General features: G+C 51.9%; 1 protein-coding gene across 11 annotated transcripts in view; it reads left to right on the top strand.

Annotated features, from left to right (window-relative positions):
* Window positions 1-17,754, top strand: part of NAP1L4 (nucleosome assembly protein 1 like 4) — a 1,422,554-nt gene that overhangs the window by 733,227 nt on the left and 671,573 nt on the right. For all 11 annotated transcript variants that reach the window (XM_086957864.1, XM_086957862.1, XM_086957858.1 and 8 more), the window contains one exon: window positions 616-687. In XM_086957864.1, coding sequence (XP_086813990.1) covers window positions 616-687 — 72 coding nt within the window. The remainder of the gene's footprint in view (window positions 1-615; window positions 688-17,754) is intronic.

Raw genomic sequence — 17,754 nt, 5'->3', positions numbered from 1 at the left:
CCAGTAGACATTAAGAGAACAAAACCGTTTTTGGGCTCATTTCATCAGGTTTTGAAAAATACTGTAATATGCAAATAAGAAACTCATGGCTGACAGCAGCACTGCAGACCGACCCTAGAAACAATATCCTGAGCAGAGCCCAAAATTGTTACTAAGCATAAGTCTCTTGACTTACCAATTCTAGGTTTTTATGCATTGTTTCCTTGTTAACAACATTATTAATGGATTACCACAAAACTATTGTTTTGTCTCAGATCCTTCCTTTCAACAGGTTCTAAGTTTGTATCAGCAAGGAGCAGTGATAAACAGCATCCTTCATCATCCCACAATTTTGGTGCAAACTGGAATTGTTTGTAGAAATGCACTCATGCTCATTGAACCAGACTCCGGCCCACAAAGTCACTGGACATTTGTTTGTTGTATAATGTTACTGTTTTTGGCTCCAACTGTAACCACTCTGATGGTTGTGCATGTGGTGCTTCCAAATTGAGACCCATAATTTGCAAATGGTCCACCTTATTCAAATTGTGAAATGTGTTGTAAATCACATTATCAGCATCTGTTAGTGTTGTAAATACTAATGTTTTAACCGTTGGGATCCTTTCTTATTTTAAGGATTACGATGAACCAATTTTGAAGCACTTACAGGACATTAAAGTGAAGTTCTCCGACCCAGGGCAACCTATGGTGAGTTAAAGTGTAAGATCTATTTTATGCTAATTTGGTTGATTTATTTATCTCTAAAGAGGTGTATTGGGGACTTGTCAAACAAGCATTGGCATAGCCAATAGGTCTTCCATTTGGGACCTTATAAGTACTTAGTTATACAACACATTATCCTTGATGCAACAACATCAACTGTTGCTTTGCTAAACACTTATAAGGTCCCAAAGGCAAGACCTATTGGCTATGCCAATGCTTTTTCTTAAGGATGTAGGAGTGCTGGAACTGCTATCACTCTTGCCGGTTAAGTTGCAGTATTTGCAAATATGAAAATAACAGAGGGCCAGGTGTTAATTGTTCGCGAGCCCTATGCCCTCGGACAGTCAACACCCCTAACCACCCTAGTCAGACAGCTTCACACTCGTCAAACGCCCACACAACGAGACATCCACTCTCCCATTATAAACCACACAACGACTGTTATACACCGAGACTACCACCATCATACAGCCACACACCTGCTATCAAACACCCACTATTAGATGCAATCAACCCATCTCTATAAACCTAAATACCCACTATCATACACTGTCGCACCCATCATCATAGATTCTTACAGCCACCTTCTACGTCACAACTACCATTATACGTGCACACAGCCACTATAATAAATCCACTCATTTACCATCCACTGACTATGATATGCCCACATATCCACCATAATACACCCACATTATACGACTACACACCAAGCAACGAACAAGGCACTGCAAGAAAAAAAAAAACAATCTTTTTATTTTAGGTTTAAAGTATTTTATTGCATCAATGAAAATAATACAAACAAATAAATACAGTCGTCTCGAAAGAGGTCGTGCAAAGTTTCCGCTACAGGAGCGCAATCAGCGAATAAGATGCGGCATGTACAACGTCCCTCAGAGCATGGTGTCAGGTGCGCATGCGGTGTCAACAATTCCAAGAACCAACACCCCCTCACCCAACTCCCCCCCCCCCCTTCCATCCCACTCCCGGGTCCCTCCCCCCTCCCCCCGTACTGTGCTAAAATCGCCCTCCCCTACCATCTCTGCAATGTGCCTCCCCCTTACATTTCTCCCAGGCATTTCAGGTGGGCGGAGCAGTTAGGGATGTTAGTCGTAGCAGCCGGAGATATCGGGGACAGGTAATTTCCTTGAATTCTGATTGTAGTAAGGTATGGCATGGCAGCCACAGCTCTTCAAACGTATCTACCTCACCCGCCACCATGAGGGACATCTTCTCCATTTCCAGGACATGCCACAACCTGTGTAACCACCCAACAGTGGTGGGGAGCGTGGTAGTGCGCCAGTAGATGAGTATGTTCTGGATCGCCGAGCCCAATGCAATCGCTATCCGTCTAGCTTTTCTAGATCTCAGAGGATACATCAGACCTTTGGGCAAGCCTAGCAGGACATAGGTGGGGAAGCGAGGCAGTTCAATGTCAAAGCACAGGTCTATCTTATCCAAGACCTCTTTCCAATAGGGACTCAATAAAGGGCAATCCCATAGTACATGTGTAAGCGTGCCGATCTGCCCACACTCTCGCCAACAGGTGCGCGCAATGTTACGATTCATTTCGTGCAATCTTTCCGGCGTGTAGTACCAGTAGGTGGATATCTTAGTGAACGTTTCGGTGAGTCCGGTATGGTACGCGGAGTGGCGTGCCCGATAGGAAATGTGATCCCAATCTGTGTGGCTCAGCGCCCTTCCCAGCTCCCGTTCCCGTCCGGGATTGTAAATGTGAAAAGGGGGGGGGTTGCAGGAGCTTATATAGATCTGAGATGAGTTTGGCGTCCGAGGAGCGCGTCACCAGCCACCTCTCGTAAGGCGTGAGCTTCCGGTCAGCAAAGTCCCGCACCTGCGGCTGAAGCGCCCAATGACGCACCTGCATATATCTCATCCGGTCAGTCTCAGTCAGGTGGTATTCCCGTCGAAGATCCTAAAAGGATATGGCGCCATCCGGGACGTACATGTGAAACAGTGCACTGCATCTAGCCGTTCGCCAGTGTCTGGAAGTCCAGATTCTCGACCACCGGCGTGAACGGTGATGGGAAGGTGGTGAGCTCATGCTTAGCATTCACGGCATCCCAGACTTGAAGCGGGACTCGTGTGATAAAGGACACATATAGGTTGGGGGGACGGTGAGCTCTGCGCAGGAAGGGTACCTCCTGCAGAGTCCTGCCCGCCACTGCCTGGTCCTGGAATAACCAGTGCTTATCAGATTCCCATCTGCTCCACTCCACCAAATACCGTAGTTGCGCCGCCTGAAAATATTTGTGCAGATCCGGTATGCCAAGTCCCCCGGACTCAGGTGCTAGCGTGGACAGGGCTCTCTTGAGTCTGGGTTTGCGGCCCTGCCATACAAAACGTGTGATATCCGCCTGAGCCTGTCTAATCCACCCCTTCGGGGGTTGAAGTGGTAGGGCCCGAAATAGGTATAGTACCTGCGGTAAGAGAGTCATCTTCACCGCGGCTATTCTGCCCAGCAATGACAGCGTTCCTTTGTTCCAGCAGGTCAATTCCGCCTTAATTTTCCTGCCTAAGGCTGCGTAATTGGCCGTTACCATGGCAGGAAAAGAGGGCGCCAGCAGGATGCCCAGGTAGGGCACCATGTCCGAAGACCAGTGCAAGGGGAAGAGGCGCTGTAACTCGAGTCTCGTGGCGGTGGCCAGCGAGATGTCAAGGGCCGCCGATTTCCCCATATTCATCTTAAAACCCGCCACAGCAGCGAAGTCTTCCAACTCGGTGATGCAAGCAGGGAGCGCCTTTCTCGGATCTTCAAGTGTCAAAATCACGTCATCCGCGTAGAGGCTAACGGTGTGGACATACCTCCCCATCCGAACGCCCGTCGCATCCGGGTTCTGACGAATCCTCTGAGCAAATGGCTCCATGTAAAGAGCGAAGAGTAGCGGTGACAGCGGGCCCCCTTGTCTGGTGACCCGCTCTATCGTAAACTTTTGGGAGTTGCAACCATTCACTCTCACCACTGCGGACGTAAATCTATAGCAATTGAATATCAGGACGCGGAATTTCTCTCCCATCCCCATTTTGCATAGCACCTTCTCCAAGTAGGGCCAGTGCACCCGGTCGAACGCTTTCTCCGCGTCAATAGAAAGAAGCATTCGCTCTCCAGAGATTCAGGTGGCCTTTTCTAGGATATGGACCACTCTTTTGGTATTGTCAACTGTTTGCCTACCGGGGATAAACCCCGCCTGGTCCGGATCTATGAGCCCCGGCAGGTGAGGTGCTAGACGCGCCGCAAGGATCCCGGTGTACAGCTTGAGGTCTACGTTCAAGAGTGAGATCGGCCGGTAGGAGCAGCACTTAGTCCGGTCTTTTCACGGCTTGGGGATAACCGACACCGTCGCTTGGAGTAGTTCCGGAGGGATAGCCCCCGGCTCAGAAAACGAGTTGAAAAGGCACGTCAACAGCGGCACCACTTCGGGGCAGAACGTTTTATAGAAAAGTGGGGTGTATCCGTCGGGTCCTGGGGCCTTCCCATGTTTGAGTCGGGAAATAGCCGTGATCACCTCCTCAATCCGAATTTCCCGTTCCAAGTGCTCTGCCTGTTCCGGGGTAAGGGAGGGGAGATCAACCGAATCCAGATAGTCAGCCTCGGCTTTCGTCGAGGGGGGCGCACCCGCATATAAGTCGGCGTAGTATCGACGGAAACCGTCCGCAATCTGGCCATCCTCTGTGGCCGTTACTCCGCCGGAAACCGATAGCTCCTTCACCCGATGTTGCTGGTGTCTTATACGAAGCTTATTCGCCAGGAGCCGGCCGCACCTGTCACCGCCAGTGTAGTACGCATGTTTCAGGCGCAACGCAGCGTATTCCGCTCTATCCATGTCTAGTGCAGACAGGAGTTTCCGGGCGGCTTTAAGTTGCCTCCAGACTCTGGGGGCCCCGGTTCTCTGATGCACCTGTTCCAGCTCCCTCACCTTGCACGTAAGTTCGTCCCTCTTTTGCTACCGTTCCTTATTTTCTGCCGAGGAAACGGCGATAAACTCACTGCGGAGTACCGCCTTCAAGGCGGCCCAGTGTGTCGCTCGAGTGGTGTCACCGTTATCATTGTGACGCTGATATTCGCCAATCTAGTCTTGTATACGTTTCACTACAGATTGCTTGTGCAGTAGGGTGTCCCTGAGGCGCCAGACCCCTCGCGAGGGAGAGACTGGTGGTAGCTGGAAAGTGCCCATCACCGGGGCATGATCCGATAGTGAAAGAACCCCTATTTCAGAGGTCGTGGCTAGCTGGTAGACCGGTCCCGTCACCAGGAGATGGTCCAATCTCGCGTAGGACTTGTGTGCGTGTGAGTAGTAGGAGTAGGCTCTGGCAGTGGGGTGGAGGCGTCGCCACAGATCATGCAAGTCAAGATCTTCCACGTGGGACTTGGCCAGTTGCGAGATCTCCCCTGCTTGCGGGCGTCTCTGCGTCGACCTATCTAAGGACGAGTCGAAGACCATATTCAGGTCCCCTCCAATAATGATATGTCTATCTGGAGTGGTTGCGACGTCCTCCAGGGCCGAGCGCAGGAACTGCTCATGGTGGTCGTTGGGGCTATATATCGAGCCAATAGTGAACACCAAACCTCCCGTTTTGACCCTGTAAGCTAGGAGCCTCCCTTTCTGTTATGATACTTTATGCAAGACCTCTCCCTTAAATTTCCTAGACACCAAGATTGCAACCCCCGCTGTTTTGGTAGCTCCGGAGGAAAAGAACTGTGTTGGGAATTTCGGTGACCGTAGCCTGTGGCAGTCTTTGGCTAGGAGGTGGGTCTCCTGCAAGAGACAAATGTCTGCCTGAGTGTCATCAAGTAGGGACATCACTGCCTTCCGTTTGACCAGATTGTTCAGCCCTTTCACATTAAGGGTAACAATCTTAAGGGCCATCAGCAACAAGGATAAGGGCAGTGCCTTGCGAGCCGGTCGCGGCTCTGTAGGGGCGGCGCAATGTCAACAATGTGAAAAGGTGGTGTGAGGTGTAAGCAGATGTCGCAACAGTACAGTACGGTTCCTGAATCCCTCCCCCTCCCTCCCTCAGAACTACCCTCCAACAGCCCAACTCCGCCCCACCCCCTACCCTTCCCTGCAACTCCCTGAACCCAAAACCCCCCAAACCAACCCCCTCTCCCACCCCCCTCACACCCAACCGGTCAAAGAACACCATTGTCCCAGTCTGGTCCGAAACGGACAAGTCAGTGGAAAGTTATACAAGTGGACGTCCAGCCACAACACCCTCCCTCCCGCCGCCCCCCACCCCCGGAACCCTCACACCTGCCATGATGATGAAGCCAAGACGATCTCCCCCCGGAGTATGCTCAGGCCGTCAAGGCCACTTCACTAGACGACGTGTCCCTGGTCACTTCTCGTATTGCTGTCCCCGTGTCTCGCGGAGGATCCGTTCTTTCAGAGGGAAGTCCGGAAGGAAGGCCAGAATATCCGGGGGCGGTGCCGAGGCCCGTCGCGGCAGGCCCACTCTGTGCGCCCTATCAATTCTAATTGGGAAGTCTCCAGGTTCGCCCAGTATTTCACGAAACAGGTCCCTCAGGTAGGCGGCTATGTTATCTCCTTCTTCTTTAGATGGAATTCCTCGGACCCAAATGTTATTGTGCCTAGACCTGTTCTCAAGGTCCTCGGTGTGGGCCTGGAGGTCGATCTGTTGATCTCTGAGCCGCAAGACCTCCTGCTGCAAGTGCGCGATCTCCTCATCTCGGGATTGGCCGGCCTCCTCAACCGTGGACACTCTCCCCCAGGGAGTCAACCTCTCTCCTCACCTCACGGACCTCCCCGGCCACCTCCTGCTTCAGCGTCTGGAAGTCCTCTCTGAGGGAGCTGAACAGCAACTCCAGGAAAGATCTGGTTACCGGGGGTTCCCCCCCCCCTGCGCCTCTTGAGTTGTTAAAAGGGCTTGGGGCTGGTTGACCCCTATCCTGCCCAGCATTTCCGGCAGGGTGCGGTCGCTTTTCTTGCCCTCTCTGTTGCCTGACATCGTGGGAGTAAGGAGGCGCGACAGGAGGGATGGCGCCTGCCAAGGTCTGCACTATGCGGCAGTGCCAGAGGCCGAAATGTCCTGCAAAGTCTGGGCACCATGCACTTCCACGGGCAACGCCGCTCAGTCGCACTCCAACCCGCGGGCTCCCCACCAGCGGGAGCGCCGGCTCGAGGGAAGCAATAGTGGTCCGCTTCCAGCAGGAGGTCGCCTCGGCTGCGTCGCGAGATAGGAGCAGAGTTCTTAAGGCGGTGGCGGCAGAGTAATCCACTCCCCTCCGTGGGCGAACCACAGCGTGTGCTGGGCACCGATCGCTCCTCCAGGTTGTCGCTCCCACTGGAATCGGGCCGCCCCCCGCAGTGCGAGAGCGTGAGGCGTCGCAGCCGGTCCCTCTCCCGGTCTTCGTCGGCCGAATTTATCCCTGTGCCATGTGTTGTGGGGTGCAGGGGCGCTCCACGATCTTGAGGCGATCACCAGGGGAGTTCCCGCCCCGATGGCTGGGCAGCAGCTCCGTAGGGGGAGGGCGAGCAAGCAAGGGCCCACATCCGGGTTCGCGTAGTGGCTCCGCCCGCAGGCCCAGTGAAGAGGACCATCCCGGAGCCGGGCCAAGGCGGAGGTCGACTACCATGCCTCTGGTCGCCGAGGTACCTGCAGGCGCTCCCCGGCTCACATTCGCTCCCGCTCTCCGAGCGGGGCCTCTGGAAAGGGGCCGGGGAGCGGCGTGTAGAGACAGGCCTTCCGGGCCGCCTGATCCAGGTCCGGCATAGCGGCCTTTCTTCGGCTCCTCCCTCGCCCAGCTCCGACCGGAGCGTCGCTCGGTCCGCTCAATGCCTCCGCTTCCGGACCTCCCCAGCGGTTCGTGCTGGGCTTGCTTCCTTCCCTCAGGTCCCGCAGTGTCTCCGATGGTTTTCCCGGCCGCTCCGGTAGGCAGCGGCCTCAGGCCCTCAGGGTCTCCGACTTCTCCTTTGCCGGTCCTCGCACCAGGGTCCCTCTAGCGTTGCACCGCTGGGTCCGCAGGGCTCTGCAAGGCCTCGGGCAGCGCCGCTGTATATTCGTTAGCGCTAGACATCGAGTGCCGCTCGATCTGGGGGAGATCAGCGATACAGAACAGTGCAAGGGCCCCGGGATCGCGGGAACTCAAAGAGAGAGCGTCCTCTCAGCCCGCCATCTTGGCCACGCCCCTCGATTTTTTTATTTTAAATGAACATGCAAGTACAGTACTGCATGAATGCCATCAATAAGTGCACATGAATGACCATAAGGTTTGGCATTGATCATTATTCTTGTTACAAATCATGAAGAACCGTATACAAGTGAAGTGCAACAATAGATGTGTAGGATCCGGGTTTAAAAAGGGTTTATCTGATAAAGACTTAAAGCCGAAGATTCCTTATCTTGGATAGGTATCTAACTGGATCCGGAATTTTTTCGTGAGCAGTACCCCTGCATGCCGGTAGGTAGTATGGTGTTGTCTGCATCGTCTACACCAGCAGTGAAGTTTGCAGTGCCTATATAGGTGCCACACCAGCGTGTTGATGTCTGATCCAGAGAGAGCTACCCCCGTCATTTTTTGACTGTCTTTTTATGACTGTTTGTTGAAGTTTTTTGAGACTCGTCTCCAGGTTTGGCAGGGATGTCAAAGAGGAAGGATAGGTTCAAACCCTGTGGTTCCTGTCACCGACAAATATTGGTGACAGATTCGCACCTAGTCTGTCTCTGGTGTCTTGAGAGTGACTAGAATGCTAAGACCTGCGTTGAATGTTGCACCATGCACCCCAAGGCCTTGAGGGAGTGCTCCCTAAAGCTCCTTGTCGCTCGACGTTCGACACCGCAACTGTCTCGATCCCGGTCAAGAAAAACATGCCAGTATTGGTCTCTGAGCCATCGACCTTCATTGCAGTCAAATTCATCCTATACCAGTTAATATCACAAGATGAAGAAGAGCAAAAAGTTGACGATGTCTTCAACTTTACCCCATCCGTCGAAGTCATCTAACGAGACATAGGAGCAGCGTCACTCAAGACCTGGATTTGCGTTTGAGCCTGCGCTTGGGCTGGCTCCGTGCCTCTCTAAGTTTCCGGGAGTCCAAGTGACCCCACCCAACTCTGAGAATTTTATGAGGCCGTGCACCTCATAATCAAGCGCCTTTGGGTTCATGAGAAACTCCTAAAGGATCCCTCCTGGCAGGTCAGTCCTTAGCGTCTGTCAGGTCCCTTGGATCCACAGATGGATCCGGACCGGCACTGGTCAAGCTACCTCAACCTTCCCTGATGCCGGCCCCACTGCAGATGCTCCCGGTGCTGCTGGCACCCTCAGGTGACGCCATCCCCATTCTTAACTCCTACATGGAGTAGGAGTGGCGTTGTCTGATGCTGACTGCAGCGCTGACTTCAGCCATTCCCTCCAGGCCAGATCCTGAGTACTATACATATGGGCTAGGCCTTGGGGAAGATTGGATGAGCCACTGGACCCTTAAGAATACCAGCCCCAATATGGACTGGTGTGAGAATTTGGCAGATACCAGTAGTCTGGACACCTCTCCAGATACTGGCTTAGTCTCTTCCTATTGTGACTTTAAAGAATGAAGGGAGTCACCCCTTCAGAACCTCTAATTCTATTTAATGTAGCCCTCATGGATGTCTTGCTCAGGGTGTGGTCCAAGCCCTGAATAGGGGCTGCTGTGAACGGGACAATTGCCTGCTGCTATCGTCTAGCCCCAGGGGACCCCTCTTTCCTCACCCAACACCCCACCCTGGAGAGCTTGGTGGTACAAGCCTCCACTTCCTGAGTATATCCTTGCACATCCAGACAACCGATCCGGATAAGGATTCCATTAGGCTGGACAGGTTGAGCAAGAAAAGGTTTTCTTCCGCCACCCTGGCATTGCAGTCTGTGAACACTGCATACTTTTTGAGCCATTACTACCATTCTCTTTGGGATTCAGATGCGCAGTTGCTGGTTATGGTCCCTGAGAAGGCGCAGGCCATACTCTCCTATGCTATGGCTAGTGGGAGAGACACAGCTAAGTTCAATTCCGGTGTGGGCTGGACATGACTGATTCGCTTGGTAGAGTGGTTTCTTCATCGGTTACTTTACGGCGCCATACCTGTTGAGGGCAACTCGCTTTTTAGAGGATGTTAAAGCATCGCTTTTGAACATCTCCTTGGATGATTACCGTTTTTTGAAGACAAGGTGGATCAGTGCCAGAGCAGGTCTACCTTGGTACAGAAATGCAAAATCTCCTGATGGATCATGCTCTATCAAAATCTGCTATACAATGGCCAAGAAGCACCCCCTGAAGGTTTGCATGCTCATTCCACCAGAGCTAAGGCTGCAAACACTGCAATAGCACCAGAGTACTGGCCCTGGACATCTGCCCGGCAGGAACGTGGGCATCTTCCCATGTTTACCAAGCAGTACTGCCTCAGGTCCTATGGGATGGGTATTTTGTCCTTTGGGGAGGTATTGTTTGGGTATCTATACTGAGGTAATGAATTTGCACCTAGAAGTATCTATTAGATGAACAAGTTACTTAACTTTGGTAACGCCTTATCTGATCGTGACTATCAAGCCATAGATTCCTTGCCGACACACCCATCCTTCCCGGTCTACAAACTTATTTCTAGGTACAAGGCTGTTCCCCATTCAGGGCCCTAGTTTTCGAAACCAGTGGTCAGTGTTCTTCTTGGTTCTGTTCTTCTGTTGTGAAATGTTGCGAAAAAAAAGCTTAAGTGGGTGCACTGGGGTGGCACCTATATAGTCACTGAACACGACACCCCCTACGGTACTGCTCTCAAAAAAATTCCGGATGCCTGGAGATTATTTTAAGGTAAGGAATTAGCAGTTAGATAGTCTCTATTGATGAGGCATTACCGAAGCAAGTTTTAACAGAACCAGTAAATTTTCATCAACTGATCATAAATCTCTAATTTTAGTTTACAAATAAAATAATGTGTTAATTTATCTCAAATTATTGCATGCCTCTTTGTAGAGACTATTTTTCAAACAGTTTGCAAGTCAGCGTATTCCTGTGCTTGATCAATAAGATTATTCTGTATAAATCTTTGAAACAGGTTTAACAAGTTGAGCAGTCTTCGGGCTAAACTCTAGAGGGCGTGTTAAGCCAGCTGTTATACCATCACATATACCCCTTGAACACCAAGTGAAAGGACACCACACAAGTGTTATGAAAATAAACAGTGTATTTATTTAGATCACAACAGCCCTGTACTCTTTGAGGACAGGGTACTAAGCACACAACAAAACTCTTATGAAAATACTTCAAGTTGCACAATTTACACAAATGCCCGAGGGGCACGAAAAACCATATACTCTAAAAGTGGAATGCGAAATTACTAGCAGGTAAGTACTATACTAATAGGCTTTGGAATCGCTAGGACTACGTTACTGAACCTTCAGATTACTAGTAGGAGGCCTAGGGGACTCGGGTGCAGAGTGTGCACTCTCACGCGGGATGCGGGACAAAGTCTATGGTAGCTAGATTTCACAAAGTTAGTGTTCTCGGGCGAACCCGACTAGGTAGATCGAAAACGACAGTGGATCCTGACCCTTGGATAGTGAGGCTATGCTGGGGCACCGAAATGCCGAAGTTACCTAGCCCAGGGGCTGCAGCTGCATAGGTCTCAAAAGACGTCGGGAATCCTCGTAGACGAACCAGGAGCCTGAAGAAAGAAGTTGCTGGCAGGCGACCAGTGAAGATTGTTCGAGTGATCCAAGCCTGGATCGAAGATGGATGACACCTGAAAGCAGAGGGGACCAAGTTCGTGACCACTAGCCAGTAGTCAGATGGCACCAGGAGGGCACCGGATGGTAGTCACCTCGACCAGGTGAGTGGGCGACGCTGGGCTCTGCAGTCTCACGAACCAGGAGGCGTTGTCGGCGACCAGGATGGAGGTGCGAGCTGTCCCACGATGGATGAAGCTGTCGACGTCGCTGGACCCAGGATTGGGGCAACAAGTCTTGGCAAATTCAAGCCCACGCGGTGGACCTAAAATTGCGTCTGGTGCGGACCAGGAGGGTCCGGGGTGCTCCTCTTTTGGAAGGGAGCAAGGGCCAGTCTGGAGCAACCAGACCAGCAGTGGTGATGTCGTCGGGCGTCGTTAGGAAGGCCACAAGCCAGCGGGCTAGTAGCCAAACAACGCGGTGAGCAGCAAAAGGCAGAAGGGCCCCACGCAGATCGTGGAGATGCTGGGAGGCTGGACTTCGGTGCTGGAGCTGCTCAGTCTACGCAAAACCTCATCTCTCTCTTACCACCCTGGGTGTGAGGCTTTGGCACTAGAACTACTGGACTAGCCCAAGGGCTATCTGAGGGTTCAATGACTCCCAACTCCAACATTTTCTGCACTTCAGTTTTTATGCAGTCTCTAACATGATCAGGCTGCCTTTAGATTTTACTCTTAACTGGCAAGCTGTCACCAGTGTCAACCTCATGGGTACACCAATTGGTGACTGGGTGTTAGAGAGAACATATGTCTGAAGGATTGAAGAACTTGTTTGCAATCCTTCTGTTGATGTTCAGAGAGGCTGCCACAAAAGACAACACCATCTACTGATCCATCATCAGGATTCTGAGTGAGCAGGTCTGGGAGAGGGTCACTCTCTTCCTCCTGTCCCTCATCTATGGCCATGAGCAAGCTCATGTTATGTTATGTTATGTTATGTTATTTATTCTTTTGTATAGCGCACGGCTACTCAAAAAGAGTGTCCCGGCGCTTTATTGGAAAAGGAAGGCTGCGACAAAATAACATAACACCGATAAAAGAAAGAACAGAGTGCCAAGCAAAAACATACAAAAAAACAGGCTACTGAGTAAACAACCAGGTTTTAAGGCCTTTTCTAAAAGCCAGCAGGCTAGTAGCTCCCCGCAGAGCAAGCGGCAGAGTGTTCCACAACTGTGGTGCCAGCAATCCAAAAGAGCGGCCTCCGAGGCGCGCTCTCTTTACACGCGGAACAACTGCCAAGTACAGGGATTCCGACCTCAAAGACCTGGTCGGTTGATAAAAGACCAGTCTCTTTTGAAGGTACTTTGCTCCCCCCGCGTGGAGAGCTTTATAGGCCAGAGTCAGAGCCTTGAAGGCAATCCGTTTCCGGATGGGAAGCCAATTCAAGGTTTTCAACAGGCCCGATGCACTGGACCGTCTATTTAAACCATAGATTGCTCTTGCAGCGGCGTTCTGCACCACTTGAAGCCGCTGCAACAAGTACTCTGGAAGGCCCAGGTAGAGAATGTTGGAATAATCCAACCTGGACCCAATCAGAGCCTGCACTGTCAGTTTCCTGTGCTCCTCGGACAGCAGGGGAAGAAACCTCCGCAGCATCCTAAGGATGCCGAAGCAAGTGCCCGACACCCCGAGGATCTGGGATTTCAATGTTAGCCCATTATCCATCTTGACCCCCAGATTCTTGGCAACCCGGGAAGAACAAGACGGAGGGAACATATTAATCGGCCACCAGGCCTGCCAATCTGGCTCTGTGTCACACCCAAAGAAAAGTACCTCGGACTTATCGGAATTGCACTTGAGGCTGTTCAGTTGGAACCATTGGAAAACAGCCCCAAGGCAATCCCGGATACTCTCCTCATCAAAGTCACCTCCTCTCTTACAAGAGAAGAGGAGCTGGGTGTCGTCAGCGTAGGATACGATCTGGGCGCCATATGACTCCACCAACGCCGCCAACGGGGTCATGATGATGTTAAATAGGGTCGGGCTCAAGATAGAGCCCTGTGGGACCCCGACTCCCAGAGGCGGCATCACGGCGGAATCAGGCGGAGCCCAGATCGTTTGCCGGCGGCCGGCTAGAAAGGAGGAAAACCAGTCGAGCACCGTCCCCCGTAGACCTATCTCAAAGAGTCTTGCGAGAAGGCCATCATGGGGGACGGTGTCGAACGCCGCCGACAAGTCTAACATCACCAGCATGGCTTTGCCCCCAGAGTCCAGAACCCCTTTAATGGTTTCTGCGACCTCAAGGAGCGCAGTCTCTGTGCTTAGATGGGGACGAAAACCCGATTGGGTGGCATGCAAGATCTCGTTGGTCTCAAGAAAATTGGAAAGCACACCCTGAACGTGTTTTTCCACAATCTTCGTGAGAGCCGGCAGCAGAGAGATAGGCCTATAATTAACCGGGGCCTTCGGATCTAGGCCTGGTTTTTTGAGCAAAGGAATCACCATCGCCTGCTTCCAGGCTTGTGGGACCACTCCCTGACTCAGCGAGAGATTCAACAGCGGGTTAGCCAGTGGATTGATCACCTCCGCAACTTTCGCTAGAAATTTAGCAGGGCATGGGTCGAGGGGTGAACCCGATTTTAAATTGCCCATTAGAGCTAAGGAGTCAGGAGCAGAGATCGGTGGAAACACGCTCAGCGTCACACCTGGCCAAGTCTGCGGAGATACGGTGGTCTCAGGTTCAGTCTGGCCCATGGGCCCAGGCGAAGGGAAAGAATCCTGTATGCGTTGGATCTTGCTCGTAAAGAAATCAGCAAGGTCCGTAGCCCAGGTACCTGATGGTTTTTCGTCCGAGGTGTTAGACCATGGGGAAGTAAATTCTCTCACGATGGAGAAAATCTCCTTGCAGGAGTTAGAAGCGGCTTCTATTCTCCTAGCTAGATATGCTTTTTTTTTCCAGGCGAATGTCCCGGTGATAGGCCTTAACCACCGTCTTGTAGGTCAGCTTGGCAACAGTATCATATTGTGCCCGCCAGGCTCTTTCGGCTACCTTGCACTGCTGCCGCGTAGCCGACAGTGCAGCGGTGAACCAAGGCGCAGAGACCCGTTTCGGTGTCAGGCGAGGTGTCAATTCCGGGGCAAGATCATTAAGCCTGTCAAGAAGCCAATCCTGCAGGGTCTCCAGATCCCTTTCCAGATCGCCCGAGAGGGGGCAAGGGTGAACCACTGCAGCCTGGGCCAGCATCTCTGGGGTTACTCGATGATATGCCCTATGGACACGACCCTGTTGCTGTGCCAGGATAGGCACCGATTTAGCTATGCCTTTGATCGTAAATTTGGCAAGGAAGTGGTCTGACCATAGAACAGGTGTAATCTCAATCTCCTCGAGAGGGGAAGACGAGAATACCTGGTCAAGAGTGTGCCCCTTCTCGTGCGTAGGCTCCTGTAAATAAGGGATCAGTCCCAGCGGGGTCAAAGCCTCGGAAAGTTTGATGGCAGCAGGGTCGGACGGATCATCCATCCGAAAGTTGAAGTCCCCTGCCACGATACAATGTTCCGCTTTCAGGGCCAGCCCCAACAGCACGGAATCCAGATCTTCAAAGAACGTGCCGGGTGCGCCAGGTGGCCTATACACGAGTAATCCCTTAAAAGATTGATGTGGCGACAGAGTAATAGAAAAGGCTAGGGTCTCCGAGCCTCGGATGTCCTTTGCTGGCAGGATCGCGCACGGGGTGCCTTTCTTGACCACCAATGCCACTCCACCGCCCCTTCCCTTAGCTCTATCCTTCCTGAAGATGTTGTAGTCAGGCGGGATTGCCGTAACGACATCAGGGTTGGAGAATTCGCCCCACCACGTCTCAGTGAGCATAAGACATAGTGGCTTCACTGTATCTAGGAGCTCAAAAATGTCTTGCGCATGTTTACACGCTGACCTGGTGTTTAATAGCATACAACAAAAGCCCACACTATGGGTGTTATTGCTAGGGTGTGGAGAATGCGAGCGGTTAGGGCGCCAGCCACAACCCGGGCAACAGGATTTCCCACGATGTCGACATATGCTTTGAGCCTGTTAACATGGAGCACCCTGTGGGGGCTCCTGGGAGTTCCAAGGTCCACCAGGTAGGTGACCTCTCCCTTTTGCTCAAGAATTGTGTGGGGCCCAGACCATTTGTCTTTGAGTGCTGCTGGGGCCACTGGCTCCAACACCCACACCTTCTGTCCAGGCTGATACACAGTCAGGACAGCCTTTTGGTCATGCCAAGCTTTTTGTAGTTCTTGGCTGGCCTTAAGGTTTTCAGATGCCTTCTCCATATACTCAGCCATCCTGGAGCGGAGACCAAGTACATAGTCCACTATGTTGGTTGCAGGCTTTTTGAGAGGTCTCTCCCATCCTTCCTTCACCAAACACAGGGGTCCTCTTACAGGATGCCCATACAAAAGTTCAAAAGGGCTGCAGCCAACCCCCTTTTGTGGGACCTCTCTGTAAGCAAACAGAAGGCAGGGTATCAGGACATCCCATCTACTCCTGAGCTTTTCAGGTAGTCCATGAATCATCCCTTTTAGGGTCCTGTTGAACCTTTCAACAAGCCCATTGCATTGTGGATGATAGGGTGTAGTGAACTTGTAGTTGACACCACATTCCTTCCACATAGCAGTTAAGTAGCTTGACATGAAGTTTGCACCTCTGTCAGAGACAACCTCCTTAGGGAAGCCCACTCTGGAGAACACTCCAACTAGGGCTCTTGCCACAACAGGTGCTGTAGTGGTCCTAAGGGGAATAGCTTCAGGATACCTGGTGGCATGATCCACTACCACCAGTATAAACTTGTGCCCTGATGCTGTCTGGGGTTCCATTGGACCAACAATGTCAATCCCCACTCTTTCAAAGGGCACCCCCACCACAGGCATTGGTATAAGGGGGGCCTTTGTTGTGCCACCTGACTTACCACTGGCTTGGCAAGTGACACAGGAGCGACAAAACTCCTTGGCATCCTCATTCATGTGAGGCCAGTGAAAGTGTGAGACAAGCCTGTCCCAAGTCTTTGTCTGGCCTAGGTGTCCTGCTAAGGGAATCTCATGGGCCAAGGTAAGAAGGAAACCTCTCTGAGACAAGGGGATAACCAGCCTCCTGGTCATGCCAGGCTTGGGGTCTCTTGCCTCAGTGTACAGGAGTCCATCCTCCCAGTATACCTTGTGGGTACCTGTGGCGTTCCCAGCAGCCTCAGCAGCAGTCTGCTGTCTGAGGGGTTCAAGGGAAGGGCAGTCTAATTGTTCCTTCCCCAGGTCTTCTCTTGAGGGTCCCCCTGAGCCCAGAAATTCAACTTGATCAAGTTCAAATTCTTTAGGCTCAGTTTCCCTCAATTCCTGTAGGTCAGCCTCCTCTGAGACTTGATCCTCAACCTGGGGCAGGGGGGAAGGCAATGCCTTAACCCTACTGCTCTTCTTCTTGGAAGGTGTCTGGTCCATTGTTCCAGGATCCAGCACCTGTTCAGTGGGGCATTTTCTGGCCTGTGACCTAGTCACAGCAAGCACATGTGCTGGCAAGCCTAACATCTCCATGTGAGTCCTCTGCTCCACTTCTGACCATTGTGATGACTCCAAATCATTGCCCAACAAACAATCCACTGGGAGGTCTGAACTAACAACAACCTTATTTTGGCCATTTACCCCTCCCCAGGAGAAAGCAACAATTGCCATACTATGACTGGTAGTGACATTGCTTGCATTGGTCACCAGGAAATCTGTACCTGGCATGATCTGTCCAGGGTCCACAAAGTTAGGTGTCACCATGGTGACACTGGCACAAGTGTCCCTATAGGCCTGAGCCATTCTTCCATTGATTAAAGGTGTCTGCCTGTATTTGCCCTAAGTATTGGGACTGACATCAGGAGATATATCCATATCCCCTGTACAGACAAGGACAGCCTGAGTGAGTGTGCCAACTAAGTTGTCATACCCCTCAGAACCCAAGGTTAACCCAACTAGTCCCTTGGGAGGTGCACTACTACTGCTGGCTGTACTAGGGGGCACAGGTGCCTTAGGGGCTGCAGTTTAGAAAAGGGGGTGGTGATGAACAGAGTGTCTGAGTTAAACAGACCACTCTTACCCAGTCCAAAGATCAGGGCTTGATCCATCACCGTTATTTATCTCACTGCCCCATCCCAGCTCAGAACCTGGCTATATGCAAATCAGTCTGTCCCTGGCCCAGTGCATCATGGGAACAGGGCAGACTAAACTACCAAGCCAATTCTTCACCAGAAAGGAGACAAGCTACCGGGGACCGGTTTCTGGCATTTCAGCCTTCTTCGGCCCGGCTTGCTTGAATCCTGATGGAGCAGTGAGAAAGGGACTCATGTCTGAGTATACCCTGCCACACCTATAGTGG

The sequence above is a fragment of the Lissotriton vulgaris genome, chromosome 2_1 (assembly GCF_964263255.1).
Source record: "Lissotriton vulgaris chromosome 2_1, aLisVul1.2, whole genome shotgun sequence".
Lineage (NCBI taxonomy): Eukaryota > Metazoa > Chordata > Amphibia > Caudata > Salamandridae > Lissotriton > Lissotriton vulgaris.
Note: the sequence above shows the minus strand (reverse complement) of the source record. Positions and strands in the feature narration are given on the sequence as shown.